The sequence below is a fragment of the Balaenoptera physalus genome, assembly GCF_965194825.1.
Source record: "Balaenoptera physalus genome assembly, chromosome: 8".
Lineage (NCBI taxonomy): Eukaryota > Metazoa > Chordata > Mammalia > Artiodactyla > Balaenopteridae > Balaenoptera > Balaenoptera physalus.
In genome coordinates, this window is record NC_138887.1 from 48362966 (window position 1) to 48384978 (window position 22013).

General features: G+C 42.5%; 2 protein-coding genes across 10 annotated transcripts in view; one reads left to right on the forward strand and one right to left on the reverse strand.

Annotated features, from left to right (window-relative positions):
- LOC309665900 (ferroportin-like) overlaps positions 1-12131 on the forward strand; it is a 30930-nt gene extending 18799 nt beyond the window's left edge. Inside the window, exons 3-6 of the mRNA XM_082472770.1 lie at positions 3280-3395; positions 3834-3960; positions 5666-5918; positions 11985-12131. Coding sequence (XP_082328896.1) covers positions 3280-3395; positions 3834-3960; positions 5666-5918; positions 11985-12000 — 512 coding nt within the window. The 3' untranslated portion in view covers positions 12001-12131. The remainder of the gene's footprint in view (positions 1-3279; positions 3396-3833; positions 3961-5665; positions 5919-11984) is intronic.
- A 2086-nt stretch (positions 12132-14217) lies between these two features.
- On the reverse strand, positions 14218-21307 carry LOC309665918 (uncharacterized protein; the record flags this gene model as incomplete). Of its 9 annotated transcripts, XM_082472814.1 has the most annotated exons (6): positions 14218-17953; positions 18042-18357; positions 18816-18981; positions 19414-19590; positions 20397-20715; positions 21003-21307. In XM_082472814.1, 2 exons carry the CDS (start codon positions 21305-21307, stop codon positions 20682-20684), a joined length of 339 nt encoding a protein of 112 aa, XP_082328940.1. In that variant the 3' UTR covers positions 14218-17953; positions 18042-18357; positions 18816-18981; positions 19414-19590; positions 20397-20681. The 9 variants fall into 9 exon arrangements, 7 of the variants coding, with proteins under 7 accessions (XP_082328940.1, XP_082328935.1, XP_082328934.1 ...); XM_082472809.1 differs by lacking the exon at positions 20397-20715 and having other exon boundaries at positions 18951-18981; XM_082472808.1 differs by lacking the exon at positions 20397-20715.
- Between the last annotated feature and the right edge of the window lie 706 nt (positions 21308-22013).

Sequence of the window (22013 nt, forward strand, 5' to 3'; positions counted from 1 at the left end):
TTTGCTGTTCCTTTTCTAACTTTTTAATATAGATACTTAGCTCATTAAACTCAGCCTTTCTTTTCTAATATATGCATTTCAAACTATAAATTTCTCTTTGAACAGTATATCAGTAGCATCTGACAAGTTGATATACTCTGTTTGAAATATTTTATAATGTCCTTTCTGATTGCCAGCTTGACCTATGGATTATTTAGAAATGAATTCCTTAATTTACAAACATATGAGGAATTTCTGATTTTCTTTCTTATCGATTTTAGCTTAATTGCCTTGAGGTCAGAGAACATTCTCTGTATGGTTCAGTATTTTGAAAATAAGATTTGCTCTAAGATCCATTATCTGGTCATTTTGTTGATTTGTACAAATGTTTCATGTGCTTAAAAAGCATGTGTATTCTGAAGTTGCCAAGTACACTGTTTTTATGTAAACTTTATGTAGAACACACACACATATATAATATATAAGATATATATAAGTGTATATTCTTACTATATATTTATATTTTTTGTTTATTCTATCAATTACCAGGAGGGAGATGGTGAGTTAAAATCTCCCACAATGATTGTCTATTTCTTCTTTTAACTCTACAGATTTTTGAGTCATATATTTTGAGCCCTTGTTATTAGGTACATAGAAAATTGGAATTTTTATATCTTCCTGATTAATTAAGCTTTTATCATTATGAAATGATTCTCTTTATTTCCGGTAATCTTTTTTTGCCTTAAATCCTACTTTGGTATCAATTCAGTGACATGGATTCTTTTTGGTTAGTGTTTGCATAGTATATCATTACCTGTCCTTTTCTTCAATCTTTCTTATTCTTTTGTTTTAACGTGTCTCTTATAAATAGCATCTAGCTGTATTTTTGAATCCAATTTGTCACTCTTTATCCTCTAATTTGAACATTTAGTTTATTTATACTTATTGGTAGCTTATGATATATTTACGCTAAATCTACCATGTTATTTTGTGTTTTCTATTTGTCTGGCCTCTTATATGTTTCTTCTTCTCCTTTTTCATTTTTGTTCCTACCATGTTTCCCTCAGTTTGTCTTTCTGTGTTTTATTGTGGGTTTTTCTTCATACATATCTACAGTTAACTAATTTTTCTTTAATTATAACCTCCTATTGAACCTATCAATTGAATTTTAAATTTTAATTTCTATTGCTATGTTTTTCAGTCCTAGAATTTCTCTTTTCAAACTGACTACATCCCAGTTCTTTTTCAAACTGACTACGTCATTTTTTATAGTTTCCAATTCCCTGCTCAGATTGTCAGAATTGGCATTTATTTCTTTAAATAAAGTAAGCATTATTATTTTACAGTCTGTGTCTGATAATTTAAATATCTGAAGTCTCAATAGGTCTGTTTCTTGTATGTTATTTATTGTAGATTTTGCTCATAGTGTTTCATTACCTTATATGACTGGTTATCTTTGACTGTGTGCTGGGCATTGTGTTTTAAAATTATTATAATAAATATTAAACATACCAAAAAATAAATAAAAATAAAATTATTGTAGAAGTATTTTGAAGCCTAAGATGATAGTATCTTCTTTTAGAGAGGATTTTAATGCTTCTCCCAGATGCATAGTGGACACTAGCCATTTGGAACCAGTTTAATCCAAGCTCAAGGCTTGAGGTTTTCTGGACCATCAGATGAGGTAAAGCTGGACTACAAGTCCAGGCAATGGTTAGTTTACTTGTAGTTTACTCGAACTTACCCTAAGGGTGGAGTTATAGCTCAGCTTAAAGTAAGAACTATTTTTATCTTTGTCTTTGTTGAGCATAGACTTCCATCATCTGACTTTCTGAGGCTGCTAAAACTGCAGTTCTGTTTCACAGTTGTTTCTTCTGAATCAGCAGATACCTCAGGGTAACCTAGGCTTAATTCTTGGGCTTCTCATGTTCTCCAGGTGTTCATCTGACATTCTCTCCTGGGCTTCTTGACTTTTTGGTGTTTTAAGATTTTAAAATAATATTCTGTTCAGTTTTTAAAAGTATAACTGTATTGCATTAAAAACGTTATACTTGTGCTACATAAAAGTGTAACTTTGGACATTCTGGTTTTAAATCCTGCATATTACATGTCATTTGAGAGAAATGCATCTTTCTGGATTTTAACTTTGTTCCATCTTTTAGGTCAATGATTAAAACATGCTTTGCTTCTACTGCCTTGCAGGGAGACTGAATGCGGCACTTTGCCATATCTGTGGTCCTGATAAAATTATATGGATACAATCTTCTACTAACAGCAGTGTTTGGCTTAGTGGTGGCTGGATCTGTATTAATATTCAGGGTATTAACTGGTGATTGGATCAACAGGAAACCAAGAAAAAAAGGTAATACATATATAATGATATGGTAAATTTACGACCTCGCTAGCTTTTTTGGTTTACTTAGTGAAATAAAATACAGATATGAACTTAATAACAACAGGGCATAAGTTTTAAAAACTAGAAAAAGCAGTATCCAGCTTTCTGTCATTCTCTGGTACTATATTTAAAATATTTTATTGTAGTTTTTAGATATTTATCCATCACAGATTTTTAATATTAAATTCCTAAAAACATGTTTCATTTTAATACTCTGGTATTACCTATGTATAATACACTCATGTAATTTCTATTAAAGACAATTTCTATATGTAAAAGATAACTTTTATACCAAGTAATCTGTCTAAACTGGGAATTACTATCTGGAGACTTATTTGTTCAAATGTCAATCTATTTTTAGCTTTTCCCTCTAATATCTCTTTAACCTTCCTTTACCCAAGAAGAATATAGGATTTCCTAAGTTTTTCCAATTCTTTTGATTACCAGTCAGCCTGATTGTTTTCATTTCACCTAGGAGGTTTGGCAAGGCATTCTCTGAAAGCACAGCACTGAAAAGGCTAACTTATTTAAAATCTGGACCGTTGGTCCTTAGGCCATATTGATAACTTCAGTCACAAATTAAAGAAGAGTGTGATATATCAGTAGAAAAATGTAAGTGCTTTGATTTACCTAATATCCTGCTTTTCATATCGTCTTACTCTCAAAGCATGTTTTCATTTGCTTGCAAAACCGTTTTTTTTCCTTCTTCTTTTGGTTGTAAAGGCTTTGCCTTTAGTGAGCGCACAAGCCCGCTCTTTGCTTCCTACTCAGCCTGTGATTGCTGATGGGAATGATAACCCTGGTTGGCACAGGGGTTTGGTCAACTGCAGGGACTCTGCATTAAACGATGATGTAATTGTAACCTGTCTCTTAAAACCAAGAGTAAATATTGTTTCCCTTTGCAGTTGGTCATGTCTTGCTCTTCACTCAGAATGCCTCTATCACCACCTGCTGTGCGGTCCTGATGCTTGTGTTCTCATACAGAAGGGAGCTGGAGCAAGTATGGCAAGGCTGGTTCACTGTGAGTGTCTGCCATCTCCCCCCTGTGCTGTGAGAGTGAATGTCACAGGCAAGACCAGAATGCCCTTCAGTGAGTCATCTCTGGATGGCCCTGCTCACTGATTTGGGATCGGGCTAATCTTTAACCAGTGTTCTCCTCACCCCTAATTTGTTAATCAGAGTCTAAATCTCACAGTCATGAAGGCAATAGAACAGCAGAGTCTCTGTCTGCAAGGTACAAATTAGCACCGGATCTGGTGCTACTGGGGTGGGAAGAAGAAAACGCTGAGAATAAATACAACAACATTTGGCTTCAAACCTGCATTGAACCTCTTTCTCTCAAAAGTCTTTGGGTTCATTTAGATGTTCTTCAAGCTGTCAGATAAGTAACTGTATGTATTACAATGGGCTGAGAAAGTCTATCCCTGGGTTCCAAACTCCGTTTACCCTCCTTCCATAGGTGGTCTGCTTCACAGCTGTGATCACCTTGGCAGCCTTGGCAAACCTGGCCAGCACAGCACTGACCATCAGCATTCAGAAGGACTGGATTGTAAGCCTCACAGGTGACAACAGAGGCCAACTGGCTGGTGAGCTGTGGATATAACAGGGCATCACAGGTTCTCTAATCTGCTGAGAAGTAGGACTGGTTTAGTGAACAGAGTTGATGAGACAGTTGGCGCTCTGAGAAAGGCAGGAAAGTAGCCTTTAATGGAAGGTATTTGGAGTCAAAGAGACCTGCATTTGAATGCAGCTAAAACCAGCTATGGCTCTTACCAGCTGCAAGTTACTTAACTTCTCTAGACTTTACTTTCCTCATCTGTAGAATGAGAGAAATTATGACAACCCCCCCACCTTGCCGCCAGCTCACTTTTGGGAAGGATTCTGTGAGATACAGGATTTGTAAAGCACTTAGCACTATGTCTGGACATGGGAAGCACGTAAGAAATGGATGAGATCGTTATTATCAAAAGGATATATAGACCATACTTTCGGGAGAGAAACCCCTCTGAATATATTACAGAGGTTCTTTGGTCATTTTAGATTTGAAAAATTAGTGAATTAAAAGATTTCTTAATTTTCGTCCATGGTAAGCTTCTACTTTCCCCAGAAAATTCATCCCCAAGTGTGACTTGATTATCACCTAATCACTAATAGTGAGAAGTAGAATCTTTTTTTTCAATAATGGAGCTAAATGGAAGAATCTGGCATCTTTTTATTTTTTCTTCCATTTATAAAACTTGGATCATTTTCATTGTGAGATATTCAAATTGCCAACCTAAAGCAGGAGATCTTGTCTTACCCTATATTTGTGCAGTTGGTACTCTTGGCTAGAAAACGTTCATGAGAGTTGATAGCCAAGATAAAGGAAGCTATTACAGAGGAGTCATTAAAATATACTCCATACAAAGTGTAGAAGCCCCTTATAATCATGTTTTCTTCTAAACTACACTTATTTGGATATACTGTGGCTTAAATAACAACACCCAAAATAAAACAGCTATGTGGGTACAAGCCCGGTGACATGGTGTTGAAAGTGTCCTGTCTCTGGGTAAAAGAAAATCTTCCTGCTTGCTGTTAATTAATTTTAAAGAAATCTAAAATAAAGCACAGATTCAGATTGGAGGTTTATTCTAATTTTAAAAATCATCTTGTAAATATGTTCTTTAATGATGGTGGAATAGTTAAGAGAATAAGCTTTAGGGTCAGACTGCCAGGGTTTGAATATCAGCTCCACCATTTACCTTCTCTGTGACCTTAAATAATTTCACTTCTTTATGTCTCAGTTTCTTAACTTGTAAAAGGGAGATACTACGGACCCCTTACAGTTGTTGCGAGGATTGAGTGAGATGAATATGTGTAGAAGGCTTAGAACTATGCGTGTGGCAAAGAGTATTCAACTATTTCTATCCTTCGTTCTCTGTTTTTTCCCTCTCTTCCCTGTCAACGTGTTAGTCATAATAATGGCTGTTAATACTGTTGTTGTTCGGACAGTGGGATGTGATAGAAAGAGTGCTGAGACAGGAGTTGGAATAACTCCAAGTTACCTAATCTCTCTAGCCCTCAGTTTACTCATTGGTTAATTGTTCAAGTTCCAACAGAACTGATCTCAAAGGTCTTTTCCAGGTTGAAAATCCTATGATTAATCTATAGTCAGACTAAAAGGGATCTTCCCTGTTTTCACTGCCATTCACCCAATGTGAGCTCGCAAATCTAGCAAATACACGACATTAAATTCACCAGGAGGAGAGACTCATGCACTGAGTTGTAGTGTTTCCATCCTCTCACTTACAGGGATGAATGCAGCTGTCTGGCGGCTGGACCAGATCATCAATATATCTGCTCTCCTGTTCATGGGCCAGGTGATGACATGGGCATCTCATGTGATCGGTTATGGTTTCATTCTTCGATGGAGCTTGGTTTCACTTCTTGTTGAGTCTCTATTTCTATCCAGGGTTTTTCAACTAGTTCCCCAGTTGGCTGTAAAACCCCAGCGACAAACGGAGGCACTTCCTAGAAAGGCGACAGGAGGCTGTGAACATTCAAGGTGATGCAAACTCAGAGACAGCTCTTGCTTTTTTTTTTTTTTCCCCTCCTTTATGTCAATGCTTCTTTTCAGAGCTTGTGTCTAACTATAATCTTAATATTCTGTCTGCAAATGTGCCTCAAACAGTGAGAAATAAGAAGTCTTCAATAGTGCCATTTGTTATTCAGTTCATATGGTTGGTGTCATTGGTGGGAGCAGGTGGGTCTGCCATGTACAGTTACACAGGTTGTACACTACACAACTCCAGGGGCTCCATTAAGAGCGTTTCCACTGTGAGTAGCACTCCCTGGGGACCGTGCAGTTTACAGCCTGCAAAACCTATTCCATGGTCCTTAGGGCAAACTCCTTCCTATTTTATCATAAGCCTCTTTCCTAAATATGCTAAGCTAGAGAGACAACTATGTCAGGGAATATGGGCTGTTTTGGTCAAGACAATAGATAAATTGGCCATCCCTGCTATCAGCAGTGTTTTTTAAATCAGAAATTGCTTATCATCAGGATAAGGATGACAGGAAGGTAAACCTGCCAATAAATATGACCCCATTCTCTCAAGATAAGAGCTATACCTGCCTATTGACAATGTTGCCCATCTGCGTGGGCAACACAGCCCAGGCATTGCTTCTGACCTGAGTTTCTCTTTCTGGAGTTCTTTTTTTTTTTTGGATTGGTATATCTCTGAAAATGGATGATCACTTTATTTATGGTTATTTTTACCTATTACTTTATTTTAAGCATGAGAATTTTGACATGAGAATTTTAAAGAGAAATGTAATACAGTACCAAATGGGAGAACAATCATGGAAAAAATACAGCCAGTCGACTAATAATTTTTCAAAAATTGTATCTTAATCTAAGCAATTTTGCTTTATTGTTGATTATGTGAAACTAAGTTGCAAATCACAGACATTTCAGGTAAGCACAGAAGTTGAGTTGGTAAAGTCAGTTTCAAACAAAAGCTAAGTTTAAGACAAATGAAAATGAAATCATATTTTTATCTCAATCAATAAACTCAAGGATCTTAAAAACAGATAGAGATGAGGGTCTTGCAGTTGTGATGTCTAATACTGAACTGAAAGCTAGGGTTGATTTTCCCAATTTGGCCAGTTTAGATAGCTTCCCATTATTCCCACATTCTTGATCCATGGTCCTCAAATTGTGCTCTTAAGTGACAAGAAAAATCCTCCTTCTTGATGGTCTCCTGTCAGGCGTGATTGAGTAAGCCTGGTATTGACACCTGACTTAAACTGGACAAGTGAGATTATCATTTTGGATAGTTGGAATTAAGATGAGGAAATTCGAATTCAGTTTGGTATAGTTTCTTGAGGAAGGATGGGTAGGCTTCTTTTACCGACTGTCCAGACTCCGGAACTCCACACTCCGAGGCCCCCCCTCAGGCTGTGCTGCCTTTCCCCCTGCTGTGCAGGTCCTGGACTTCTTATAATTATATTTTCTCTCAAGTTGTTTTGCAATTAAAGCTCACCAGATGTCATTGTATGGATAAAATATAAGTATTTATAGAGATAGGTAAATAGATAGATATACATATTTAAATGATGGATGGATGGATAGATAGGTAAATAGATAGATAGATAGATAGGGTGAGCTATATCTTCCCATCTATCACTTTTAGTTGTGTGACCATGTGTGGCTAATTTATTCAAACTCACTGTGTCTCACTATCTGTAAAGTAAGGATAAAAATAACAGAACTGATGGCAGGGAAGCAATTAGATAAGATAGTCTACATAAAGCTCTAGGGAAGCGATTAGATAAGACAGTCTACATAAAGCCCTATTTCCTTCTGCATAGAGTAGAACTTAAGTCAATGTTGGCTGTTTTTTTCATTGTTATTGTTATCTTTACAAAAAAACCCTGCTATGGCAATCAATTCTTTTCTATAACCAAATTCACCCTTCCCACAGTTCTTGGGCTAGAGTGGATTTAGCCCACCTGACCCTCTCTCCTTCCTTCATAGCATTATTTGGCTCTTCTAGTCCTTTTTGGAGTTTGTCTTAATTTGTGCTAAATACTTCTTACAAATTGTTATGTACTTAAAAAATCTGTTTGCAATCATTGCCTATTCTGTCCTGGAAGATGGAAAGGTATTTGTCATTTCCTTTTCATGAATATCTGCTTCTTCAGAAAAATAACCAGAGGAAATATCCACCACTCTTTCCAAGAGTTCATTACCACATCTCAAGCATGTGCAGTTTTGTCTTTTACTCTCTCCCGGGTCTTCCCTCTCCTGTCAACGTCCACCTTCCTGAATTTACTGTTTGTCTTAGTCTGGGTTCTTTCAAGAGCAATTCTGGGACTTCCCTTACATCTCCATCACCTTGCTCTTCTCAGGTGTGATCCTGGCAGGAATTGTGAGCAGTGGGTCATGTGTGGCATAGGATTCTGCAGCCTGTGATGTTGCTAAGTAATCCTAGAAGCATTTCATGGTCTCGTCACTGTGTCATTGTCAGTCTTCATCATTCTTTCACTAAGAACCCATTATGTGAGAAGAACTGTCCTAGACACTGGGGATACATGAATGGTTTAATCAGACAAGGTCTTAGCCCCACTGAGTGTACAGTTTGGATGGGAGACCAAACAGTGAGTAAATAGCAATGGCCAACAACACAAAGTGACAGGAGCTATGTTAGAGACGGACAGAGGATTGGAGACACATAGGAGGGACACCAAATCTGGTCTTGGGAGCTGGGGAAGCCTTTCCAGTGGGAGGCACAATTAAGAGATCCCTGAAGGGCAAGCTCGGCAGGTGACATGAAGAGGGAAGAGTGCTCTAGGCGGGGTGGGAAGTTGTGCAAAAGCCGAAATGTGGAGATGCAGAGATTTGGGGACGTGAAAATAGTTATTTCCAGGAGTCAAGCCTGTAAATGCTACAAATGGCATCCACATTGAAGGAATATTTTGACCTGGGTCCTTTCCCTGTGGAAGTGGGATGGGGAGAGGGGAAAGAAGACAGCTTGGTAGGGCCAGAGCTTTCCTTAGCTGCCTGGGGAAGGGGAGGGAAATCCTTTCCCAGAGACAGGGTGCCTGACTCTGAACATTTGCAAGCTTGTCTCCCCTGAGAACTTGGTCTTGGAACTCTGCCACCAACCAAATGTCGTTCATACATGGCAGTGAGGACATATATGATTTGGTTAGGGTGTTTAAAAAATTGTTTTGGTCATTTTATGCCTGATGAATTCAGCAGCGACATATTGGGTATCAACACTGATGGGGATTAACATTATATTGGCCCCGAGTGATTCGACCTGCAGATGCCCAGTCTGGGAAGAGTCTGGACCTTGCTCTTAGACATGGACTCCCTGTGATCCGGTTTCCACCCAGGAGCATCATTTCTTTGCCCAAGCCCTGCTCCCTCCCCTCAGTCCAACCTCGAGGCCACAGCTCAGAGCCAGGAGATCCCCCATCCCCAGAGCAAAAATGAGGGAGCGGAGAGTGTCGTGGTGGGTGGTGGGAGGAGAGTATCAAAGGCTGAACCGACTGTGTCTTCCTCCTTCATTCAACGTCTCTCTGCCTGCCTCTGCTGTGAACCTCAGCCCCGACTCCAGGCGCTGGGCTCCTGCAAGGTCCCTGCCCTCCTGGGGCTCAGAGCTTCCCCTTCTCACCCCTGGGCCCACAGCAGGGCTGGGGGCATGGGGTTTGGGGATACTTTTCTGCTTTCTATCAAGGAGACCCAGAACCCCTTGGTCCACAGAATCTTGGGAATATTGGGAGAGGGGAAATGAGAGTTTTGTCGGTCCAATTCCAGAGGTTATAAAACCACGGGCTAGCTTGGGAACCTCTTTCCTCTGATGTAATGTGCATGTATGAGAAATTAACTGTTCGTAATTCCTAATAGCTGATTTAGAAACCTGTTCTTCCATCTGGAGATGACCCAACCTCTAAAATATTTTAAGTGAAGGACCTGACAGGTGAATTATCTTTTATTAGGCTATTTGGCTTGTATTCCCCAGCCTTTAATTGCATGAACGACTGAGAGCAGGTTGGCCATTTAAGATTTACACAATTCACAGAGTATTATGATAATAAACTAGTTCTAAAGGAAAAAAAAAAAAAAGTCCAACTGGCTCTTCCTGACACAAAGGAAACATCACATTTAGAGAATGTGAAATCTCATTGGCAATGCCTACAGTCTGGAGAAGCATTCAGTATGAGAGAAACTTCGGGCTTTTCTCTATGGCAATAGCAGCTCTTTTTGCTGACCCTTGATAAGGATGCCAGACACACCACAACACCTTTGACACTCACAAGGGAGACAGCTCAGGATGTGGATCCAGGCTGCCTATGATGTTGGCACGTTACCTAAGCTCCCTGTGTCCCTGTTTCCTTGTCTGTAAGACGGGATAGTGATGATAGTACCTACCCATCAGGGAGAGTGTCGTTCGTGGTGGGTGGTGGAAGGAGAGGATCAAAAACACAGGTATTGGAGCTATTTGTTAAAAATGAATATTAAGTCTCATCTTCAGTTGTCATCATCATTTTTATATTTTGGCTGTGATTGTGGTGCTTCCACGAGCGTTGTTGTGTGAGCGTGGAGTGTGGGGTGGACGGCGAGGTGGAGAACCACGATGCTGAGTGACACGGGTGCTGAGTGAATCCCACACACCCACTGCCAGCAAATGCCATTCGCATTTATTCCCAGCAGAATTACAATCACTCCAGGGGTGGTGGTGTGGTCAAAACTGCACGCGCTAAAAGCACCAGTGCCCCCAAAGGATATAGTATTGTCCCTGTGTTAGCGTGGTTAGCGTGGTCGGGCCTGGTGGCTGTGATGACGTGTGTCTCACCGGGACCAGTGGCCTGTGGCCGCCTTGCTGTCTTGTGGATCCCTAGGCACAGAGCTCACCCGAGACATTGGCTCAGTATATACTTGTTTCCGTTCTTAGTGGAAAGGAAGTTACAGAACTCTGGCTACAGCAGGATTTGACATATTACCCCAAAGTCACTTTGCTTTTTAAAATCTAAGAACTGTGACTCTGTATGCCCTCAATTTATAAATAATTCTGTCAGTGCAGAATCAGCCCTCGCTTCCAGAGCTTCACATTGTGCAGCTGCAGCGTTTCATAAATACCTCTGACCTGTCCGCACTGCTTGTTAGGGGCCAGGTGTGTGGGTTTTATAGGTGAGCTCCAGCTCAGAGTCCTTTGGCAGATCAAACCCTGAGGCTTCGAGGCCATGCCAGGTGGTTGGGACGGCCCAGAAGGGTGTGGACCCTGGGCCAGGGTCCCAGGTGCGGGCTACCGCAGGGTGACAAGGGCAGCCTAGGAGGACAGAAGGCCTGGCCAATGCTCTACAAAGGCAGACACTGGAGGACACAGCATATTCAACCCAAATAATTCTTGAGTTTAGAGCTGAGTCCAGAGATCAGGACAGAGGCGAACAAGAGGCCTCTGCAGGGCCAGCGCTGGGTCTCAGGGAGAATCCAGAAGGAAACCAACTATAGGCAGAAGCTGGGAGCAGGCACAAGAGCCCCCGGGACTGGCTCTCAAGGACAGCATTGCCACCTGGTTTCTGACTTATTTGGTGCCTGTATGGCAGGTCCTGAGGCTGCTTCTGAAGTGTAATCAAATGTAGCCTCTTAATGTGGTTAAAGGTGGGGGAGGGGAGAGGAAGCTCATTCCTTCTCTGCCAGATCAGGAGGGAAGAGGAAACACGCGGAACTGGAGCTGGATGTGAAGCTCAAGACTTTGCTCTCTGTCCGAACCATTTTTGGAATGGAATGGAGACATAAATAGATACATCTAAAATGAAGTTATATCGCTACCTAGTGATAATGGTGGCGATGGTGATTCAAAAATACAATTTATACTACCACAAATTATTGACCGTAACTACCATGCCAGGCATGATGCTGCCCACTTCACAGCACCGTCTCATGTAATCCTCCAGCGAGATGGGGTCTAAAGATTCCCATTTCACAGCTGAGAAACTGAGCCACCGAAAGCTTCATTTACCCAGTGTGACCGTGCCACTCAGAGCCAGAGCCAGAATTCTCACCGAGGTCTCTGACATCTCTTTCCATGTCTTCTCCCCCCACACTGCTGCCCTGTAGGTCTTTGGTCCTTTGACCTCACTGTGAGCCAGCTTCTTCAGGAGAACATTCTGGAAACAGAGCGAGGGGCTGTGAACGGTGTGCACTGTTCCCTGAACTACCTCATGGGCCTCATCCACTTCGTCCTGGTCATGCTGCCCCCGCAGCGTGTTCGGCATGCTGGTCTTCATCTCCATCCTGTTTGTAACCACGGGCCAGGTGCTGTATTTTTTTAATGCAAGGAAGGGTAAGATTACAAATGCCCATGCTCAGAAGACAGCGAAGAAGAGCACTTCAACCTGAGAGGTAGGCAGCACCTCTGACCACTCAGAGCCCTACTAACACTGGCCCCATGTCACTGTTTCCGGTGATTTCCCCGAGTTGCTACTGGGTGCTTACCTTGTTCCACTGCTACATTTGAGAGCAATTATGTCACCATCACCTTTGGCAATAGCATCAACTGCATCTTTGGGGTGATGGCTACAAGCCAGAGTTTGAAAGGGGTCTGACTCGTGGCACGCCCATTAACAACTCAGATTCCACTCCAGACATCTTGAAGGGGCTTGTTTTAATTTTGCCAACACAATTCAACGTTTTCAGGTTTTTATTGTTCTTTGGGTTCTAAAATTAGGCAGGATCTTCTGGTCAGTATTAAAATTAGAGTTAGATCACGGTCAGTGATGTTTGGTCTCAGTTCCTTGGGTTTTTGTTCTACAGCTGGTTTGTGAATGTCCTTTTGACGGGCTGTGTGCCCCTCACAAGGACTGAAGCTATCTGTTGAATTAGATCATGGTAACAACCTTTGGGTGGTTTCTGGGGTCTAGGGTCAGGCCAGGGATCTGACGAACCCTCAGCTGACTTGGGCACGCTTCGTCTCAGCAATCAAGCTAAGACATCCAGTTTGACCACCACTTATTAAGAAAACCACTAGTATGTGATGAGCAAAATTTGAGTTTCTGGCTGCTTAGAAGCATAAAACTACCTTCTGGGGAGCCTAGAAGAAAACCCATATAGCTCTTTGCTTTAAATAATGAATTGCTTCTTTGTAAATGCTGTGGAATAGAAATTCACTTAGCAGTGAGAACAATGAGGCTAGCAATGAAGGCTCCTCAGGCCTCAAAGTACAGAGAACCTTTCTGGGGGTCGGGGGGGAGTCACATTTGGGGAATGGGCTGTAGCACACTCAGTACCACCTTAGCAGGTTGGTGCTGTTGGGAATGACATTTTCTAAGACAGGGTTTCTCAACCTCTGCACTGTTGACATTTTGGATCAGATACTCCTTTGGTGTGGAGGCGGTCCTGTGCATTGTAGGACACTCTGCAGCATCTCTGGTCTCTACCCACTAGATGGAGGGAGCAGCCCACACCCACATACTTGTGAGAATCATAGGTGTCTTCAGACATTACCCAATGTCCCCAGGGAGGGTAAAATACTCCTCCCCCCATACCCCCTCTTAAGAACCACTGCTTAAAGGAAATGTGAAACCTAAAGGAAAAATCCACCTATTGTTAAAAGACAAAAATGACCAAAAGTCATTCACAGTAAGGAAATTACAAAAGGGAATTTTGCACAGACCTGCTTCTTAGAGCTGAGTTGAGTGAAAACAAGGGAAGGAGAGAATTTTGGGAACATTTTGCTTAACATAAGGTACTTTGAAAAAAATTGTACTGTATATAAGTTCTGGTACTACTTATGGTGCCACCTCCCCCAATCTTTCCTTTTCCAAGAAAAAACCTGAAAGGCTACGTTACTACACACACACACACACACACACACACACACACACACACACACACACACACACACACCCAACTAGGTCAGGAAACCAGAACTGTTCCTCGCATGGATTCTTCACTAAGGAGGCTGTATTTTGAGGAGGTAGCACATCACGTCTCCTGGCCCTTGATTAGCCCAATGAACACGCAAGGACTTGCACAGGCGAGTCTCGGGACAAGTGTTTAATAAATCCATCCTGAAGTCTTTTATTTAAAACCTCCAGAAGTGCTAGCAGCTTGAGTGTAGAATTTATGTCAAGTCTTCTAAGTACCACTGGCTCTCTACACCTGCACCTCCTGCCCTTGAAAAATTAGCTGCTTACCTGTAAATTCTGCATTTTAAGTGCTAATTTTACTCTTGCTTTTCCTCCAGGCCTTGTAGAGTAGGACAGCAACATCTTTCTATTGGATCGTGGAACGAGTATCTCCATGTTTCCATGAATATTTCATGTTTTAGACCAGTACTGCCCAACAGAAATATAATGCAAATCACATTTATATAATTTTAATAATTTATTTCTAAAATATTATCATTTAACTTATAATCAATATAAAACTGAGATTTTACATTCCTTTTTATTGAAGTATAGTTGATTTATAGTATTGTGTTAGGTCCAGGTATATAGCATAGTGACTTGGTATTTTTGCAGATTTTATTCCACTCTAGGTTACTATAAGAGAATGGGTATAATTTCCTGTGCTATACAGTATATCTTTGTTGCTTATCTATTTTACGTATAGCAACTTGTATCTGTTAATCCCATACCCCTAATTTGTCCCTTCCCACTTCCTTCTCCCCTTTGGTAACCACAAGTTTTGTTTTCTATATCTGTGGAATCTAAAAAATAATACAAATGATTGTAGATGCATTTTTAAAAAATATTAATTCTTCCAAAGCTGATGTTTCTTACACCTCAGCATGTCAGTTTGCACTAGACACATTTCAAGTGCTCAATAGCCACATGTGGCTAGTGGCTACTGTACTGGAGTACAGTTTGGACTCTGTGATGATTCCCAAAGTTCCACATATTTCTCCACTATAGGAAGCCTATAAATGATACAATGGGCTCTATTCTGCCGGGTAGTGGGGGTAACATGCCAGAGCATTTGTCCAACTGGAAAATCATTCCATCAACTACAACATTCTTATCCGTTTTCCAGAAACAATTCATGGTGACATACATCAACCTGAACTGACTGGATTTTGTCTGTTTATCTCTGAAACAGATTGATGTGCAGCTGTTCTGGAAATGCAGATGGCAACTGGGGAGGGTACCTCAAGATAATTGGCCCTTGCTGTACAGACAAACTCAAGCAGGGGGCTTTCTAGCCGTGGTTGCATAGTCCCAGATAAGTCACAATTTTATAACAAAATATCAGAATCCGAAATCACAATTTTATAACAAAATATGAGAATCAGAACTTTTCAGTTTATGAACACAAGGTAAATTTTGGAAAGGCAATCCTTATGAGTACAAAATTAAAATAAGCCTTTCATACACATCTCTGGCTGTTTATTTGTTCTCAACATGGCTTTCCTCTTGAGGTGTTATCCCTGACCTTGGCTCACAGGGGTCACTGGTTGACTGACCTTACTACCCTGGTCAAATGCCTCAGTCTTTACTATCTCCAGATCCCCCTGTTTAGTTATCTGGACACCTTCTCTGTTCTACTTCTTCCTTCAAGGTACTTCAGATCATGAGGGAGAAAAAGCATCTTCTCGCTTGGGTTCCAGGGAGCCTAGAATGTAAATGACCCTGCCCCCTCCACCTCGTCCATTTAAAATTTATATTCAAGTGCCAAATGACCAGCTTGCCAACCGGATTTCCTCTGGCTCCTAGGAAGCTCAGAGCCAAATTGGCGGGAGCCTAAAGCATGAGGTCTAATGGTTTGGTTTTATACCCTGCTCTCTTCTTGCTGAGCTTTTATTCCCTCCTCTAATTATTGTATTGTTTGCTATTTGTTTATAAGCCACCCCAAATCATTCTGGGAATGTGGTGGGGGTATAAATAGATATAATAGTCTCTTTATAGTTTGTCCTAACAATTGAATCTTTCAGATATTGACTCAGATACTGAGTGAAGTTATTCCTTAAAAGAGAGGTTGAGGGAGGCACATTCTAACCAGCTTCATCTTACAAAGTGTCACAGATAAACCACACTGTGTAAGTTCCATAAAGGCAGGAATCATCCATCACAGGACTTAACACACAAAAGAAACACAGTAAATATTTACCAAATTATATAAATACTTGTTTGTGGAACCTCAAAAAACAATACATACCTTGGTTTGGAATATTCTCTTGAACTACAAAGACCTGTTTGTTGTTTTTTTTTTAATATTTATTTATTTAATTGCACAGGGTCTTAGTTGTGGCATGTGAACTCTTGGTTGCAGCATGCATGTGGGATCTAGTTCCCTGACCAGGGATCCAACCCGGGCCCCCTGCATTGGGAGTGCGGAGTCTTATCCACTGTGCCACCAGGGAAGTCCCAAGACCTGCTTGCTTTTAAGAAACAAAAACTACTTGTTTTTAAAAATGGAATACGCACATTCTTGAATCTAATTATGTGACTCAATCTACCTGAACTGACATAGTGATGGCACTACTGCCAATACCAGACAAGTGACATCTGGGGAGGTTAGTGACTGGAGTTCTTACGTAAGATTTGACATTTTCAGTGAAACCATAACCAGTGAATAGAATTGTATTCCAATCACATTTTCTTTTATAGTCGTAAAGATTCTCTTCATGACCATAACTCCTCCCTTGGAACTAATAAATCCTCTGAAAACATTTCATTCAGCTCCAGATTTGCTTCACTTCTCCTCAGGGCACTTGAGCACAAAAGAATGGCCTGGTAATTTTAATAGTCATGCTGGCCATCTTTTCACTCTTGCTTTAGCTCTTCTCAACATGTAGGTATGTGCTATGCCAAAGAGGGCAAGTTGACTGCAGCCCTGGGACTGGCTGCAACTCACTTTGGTGATCCTAGGCTGTACTTAATCAAGGTGCTAGATAACTCTTGTATTGTGCCACGGTACAGGGAAGGGAGTTGGGGGGAGATGGAGCAGGTTATGTACCACACTTGGAAGCACAAGGCGGCATCTGCAGGCACTGCTTCATCCTACAGGCAAGATGGCCCAACACAGCTGCCAGTGCCCACGGTCATGGTGGGTAGGGCTCAACAGGCTCCGTGGCTAGACCTGTTACCCACAGGAAAGAACAGTGACTCACAGCCAATACTTGGCCCATCCCTTTTTTTTTTTTTTTTTAAGGAAATAACATCTTATTTAACTGTTTATTGCTTGAAATTTTTTTTTGGCCACGCTGCGCGGTATGTGGAACTTCCCCAACCAGGGATCGAACCAGTGCCCCCTGCAGTGGAAGCTCAGAGCCTCAACCACTGGACCACCAGGGAAGTCCCCATCCCTCTTTTCAAAAACACCCTTGAATATCCCCAGAGAAAAAGTAATCCATGTGACTTATGCATCAAGCTTTGAGATTAACCCAAACCCAATTACTCAGCACCCAGAACCTCACTTACTCCCTAATTCTCTCACTTAATTCCCTGTTTTAGCCAGTATCGGCCAAAGCCATTCTAAATTTTGTTGGGTAACAATTTTCACACTTCATTTTCTGCTACCATGTCACCACTAGTGTACATTGTCAAGAGATGCAGAGAAAAGTGCCAGGCCGCTCACACCCTGCCAAATGGGATTGAAAATGCAGCTGTTAAGACGATGAGTGTGTGCTGTTGCCTGAACCATCCATAAAGAGAACCTGTACACCCTTGATGGGTGAGCATATACACTGATGGTTTCTTGAGTATTTATTTGTGCACGAGTCACTTACATGACCCCAAGGTAATTTTGATGTTTTTGCCCCTCTAATCTCAGTAAATCATTCAATTACTGACCTAAGACTGTCTTCCCACAGATTGCATTGGAAATGTCATTAAGATATGCCGGAAAGGGTAAGTTTTTAAAGCCATGTTTATTGAAGTTGAATTTACATTCAGTAAAACTCACTCCAAAATGTGACCAAGGCAATCAGCACCATAATCAAAGTGTAGAGCAGTTCTTCAACACCCCCCTCCCCCCTGCCCCAAACCCTATGCAGCAAACTCCTCCCTGCTCCTTAGGAATCCACCGATCCGTTGTCTGTCAAAGGGGTCAAATTTAATCATCAAAATAATCTATTATAGGAAAAACTGTAAACACAAAAAAACAAGTTTTTAAAAGGATACTTTGAAACATACAATGTTTAGAATAGTCAAAAGTATGGGATTTAGAACTAACCTTTGTAAATTCAAGCAGCTGACAGTTTTCTTAAGATAGCTGTATTGATAGAATAGCTAGTCTAGTTACTATGTTGAGCTTCAGGCTGGGGTTGGTTGGCAGAAAAATGATTTTAAATAGTTTAAATGGAATTGAATTCTACAGAAATTCTCTATGGGGCAGATACATGTTCTTGCAGATATTTGGCACCTTTTCAAAAGTCCTCCCCTGCTACCACCATGAAAGGGACAGTAAGCAAAAACCTCTACTCTGTATATGTCACTCGTCACATGTTCAAATACACCTTATCTCCTCGAAAAGCTTTCAAGCACCAGCCCTGTAAGAAAAGTATCACAGTAGGTAATTAGAGCAGCAATTACTAAATAAATACTATTAAGAAAATACAGTGTCTAGGCCATGTTCACAAAAGCAGTGCAGGTAAGGAAAATGAATTCCCCAATGTACTACACATTGTCAACACAGGCATAGTAATGTTCTGACATAAAAATGAAAAAAAAAATGTTTTCAACTCAAAATCCTATTTTCCTAATGCTAGCAATTCACCCTCAGCCTCTGGAAGAGTCTAACTCAAAATGGCCACCATCACCAAAGATAAACATCTTGAAAGATTAGATGCCAATCACTTAAAAATCCTTTTTTCCCCCCCTACAACAACCTTTTCTGGACATAATAAAGTATTACCTATTTACTAGAGCCCCCTCACCACCACCATTTTATTTAAAACATACTTTTTAAAGGTGGGGAGGGGTGTGATTGCACTTAATAAATTCCTACCTATCAAGTTGGCCTCAGGTAAATCCTTTAACCCATCAGAGCAGGATATCCAATCAGATTAGAGTTCTCATCCTTGGCCAAGAATTCTATTCGTATTTATTAACTCAAGCCAAATTCTTTCCATTTGGTCCATACCTGTTTGCCAGCATCTTGAACTGGACTGAGCCTGGTAGGAAATTGAGAAAAACAATGTTAAGAATATCATATGCTAACTTTTTATGGTTTTGTGTGTGTGTATGTGTGTGTTTGGTAAAGAGTCTTTTATTGGGCTACCTACCAGCTACCTTTGATGAATAAAAAGCTACCTTTAAGTAGAGTTACTGTAAAACAGCTACATTCTCCAAACTTCCTGACACTGGGAATCTCCTGTAATTTCCAGCCAGGAGTAAAATAAGTAGTGAACTAAGTGCCAATACTCTGGGAATCCATTTTACAGAAAGTCAGCAGTCATCAACTTTCCAATCTCCCTGTTACAGTTGCATGGAACATTATCAATTTGGAATAAAATAAACATGACTGGCAACAGTATTTACCTAGGAAAGAGGGAAACAAACTTGTAACATTTAAAAAAACCAAAGGAAGCCTGAGACTTGCTTACCCAGAGGCGCAGGCAGAGCCCAGGGAGTGGGCAACAGTCCTCAGCACTTGCTCAGTTTCCACAGTCCTTAAACAGACACTGGCTCAGGCTCCTGCTTCCTTGACCTGCTGCCTGGCTCTCTCAGCCCATGTCCCTCTCCCAGAGGGAACCATTTGGCTCAACAGGAATCCCCAACATCTAAACCAATTGTAAAACAAAGCCTGACCACTGCATTTCTCTCTGTGGTAGTGCCATTCACCAGAGATCCAGGTAGTCGGGGCAGGGAAAACTGTGTGTTCCCACCCCATATATATGGCTGGAAAGGGGGTGCCTAGGACAGTTTGCAACGCTGCACCTTGTTTCCTCTTTAAAAGCATGATAAAATTGATATCCCATTCGGTTTCCTAATTAGTAAAATTAGTTATTTTCTGATCAGTAAAAGGGTCTTTCACCATTGAGGCAAATATATAAAACACCCCACAATCCTCCCATTTCAAGAGAAGATTACTAAGCGGTACCCATGATAGCTATAACGATTCCTTCATTTCATTCCCTCAACTCTAAATTTAGATCTTTACAAATTTTATTGAATTTGGAGAGTAAACCTTTCTATAGGAATGTATAGCAGTAAAAATGCCCACTGATGCTGAACAGAGCCACACCGAAACTTAGAAACTCTTCCTTCAGACAAACTTTCTCTAGGGCAATCTTTCCTCTTTATCTTGGCGGACACAAGTCAGAACCCCAACGGTGCCGACTTTTTCCCAGGACAGAAAACCATGACAAGCCTCACAGCCTGAAAATGTTGGAAGAGGGTCCCATGCTGCATAACGCGGTGCCACTCCTGAAAAGTTGGGGGAGAAAATTGCTCCCTCATTAAGGCTCACAGTAGTTAACCGCTCCCGCAAGACTCAACGCCAGACCTTTTAAAGAGCCCAACCGCCGGGCGAAGTGGCAACTGGAAGGCACTTGTGGCGGGGGAGTGTCTGTGTGGGCGAAATTACCTCCGTTTCTTGCCAGCACCGGAATTAACACTGCTCCACAATGAAGCTTAAAAGTGTTTCAGGCCCGTGATCTTAACCCGCTTCCTAAACTGGCCGTTCCGGGGTCGTCAGAGCCACCGGACGGGCGGGGGCCCCGCGTGCGCCTAGAACACGGACACCGTCACGGGCTCTGCGCCTCCGTCCTGGGTCAGTTTCATTCTCGAAGTTTTGTTTGTTGTTGTTTCCTTTTTTCATTGCAAAAGGAGCTTGAAGCTCCCTGTGGCCCGGATCCCTTGGGCGTCGGGGTCACAGGTACAGAAGGTGCCAGGCGCCTCGGCCCCTGGGAGGAAAAGGGGGCCCTTAGGCGCCAGGAGGGTCATTCCCGGGGAGGAAGCGTCCCGGCACACTGAGGACGTCCCCGCCCCAGAGGGGCCCTCACAGCAGCTCCCCTGGGGGCTGGGAGGCCTCTCCCGAGGGGGTGCCGAGCTGGGGCCGAACCCGAGTCCCAGCCGCCCAGACGGAGCGGGCCCGGGTATAGGAGGGGCGCGCGCGCCCGGTAAGCGCCACTGGAAAGACCCCCAGGCCACGTGGCGGGTTCTGACGTCGAGCTGGTTGGAAACCACTTACCGAGTCGTGCGCCGAGGCCGAAAGGGGAGGGGAAGGGAGAGACCCAGTTTAAGAGGGGCCTGGGCGGTCAGCACCCAGCGGCAGCCAACCAAAAAGTTGCCCCAGCGCCCCGCCCGGCCCGGCCCAGGCCCAGCACCAGGCCGAGCACCCGCCCCGCCAGTGGCGCCCGGAGGCCCTCGCGCGCCCCCTGCCGGCGGCCTGGGGCAAGCGGGGCAGGCGGCGGCCGCCCGGGTCTCTCCCAGCTCGGGCCACGGGCCGACCGACCGAACTTCCGCCTCAGAGCCCTTCCGAAGCGTGGTGTCCATTTACCTGGCGGCAGGTTCGACGGAGCTCCTGGCACCCTAATAATGTTAGATATTTATGTCCGTTTCCACTTTCTCCACCTCAAGTATCCCATGCTCTCCCCCAGGGGGGTCTGCAAGCCACCAGAAGTCCCCAGCCTTGCTTTTTTTAAAAAACTATTTAAAAAAAATGAACTTATTTATTCATTTTTGGCTGCGTTGGGTCTTCGTTGTTGCACGTGGGGTGGGCTTTCTCTAGTTGCGGCGAGCGGGGGCTACTCTTTGTTGCCTTGCGCGGGCTTCTCATTGTGGTGGCTTCTCTTGTTGTAGAGCACAGGCTCTAGGCACGCAGGCTTAAGTAGTTGTGACTCGCGGGCTCTAGAGCGCAGGCTCAGTAGTTGTGGTGCACAGGCTTAGTTGCTCCGCGGCATGTGGGATCTTCCCAGACCAGGGGTCGAACCTGTGCCCCCTGCATTGGCAGGCGGATTCCTAACCACTGTGCCACCCCAAGCCTTGCTTTTATATTTGGTTTTATCCTTAATCTGTTCCCGGAATTTTGAGATTTGAGGCTTCCTAGGTACTGGAGCACTTGAGATCATTTTGGTTGGAGGGACTGTAGAGGGCAACAAATATTTACTGAGTGCCCACTCAGCGGTAGGCACCGTGATCCGTGCTGTGAAGTTGAATGAGAAACTGCCCTTGCCCTCAAGAAACATAAAGTGGTACAAGC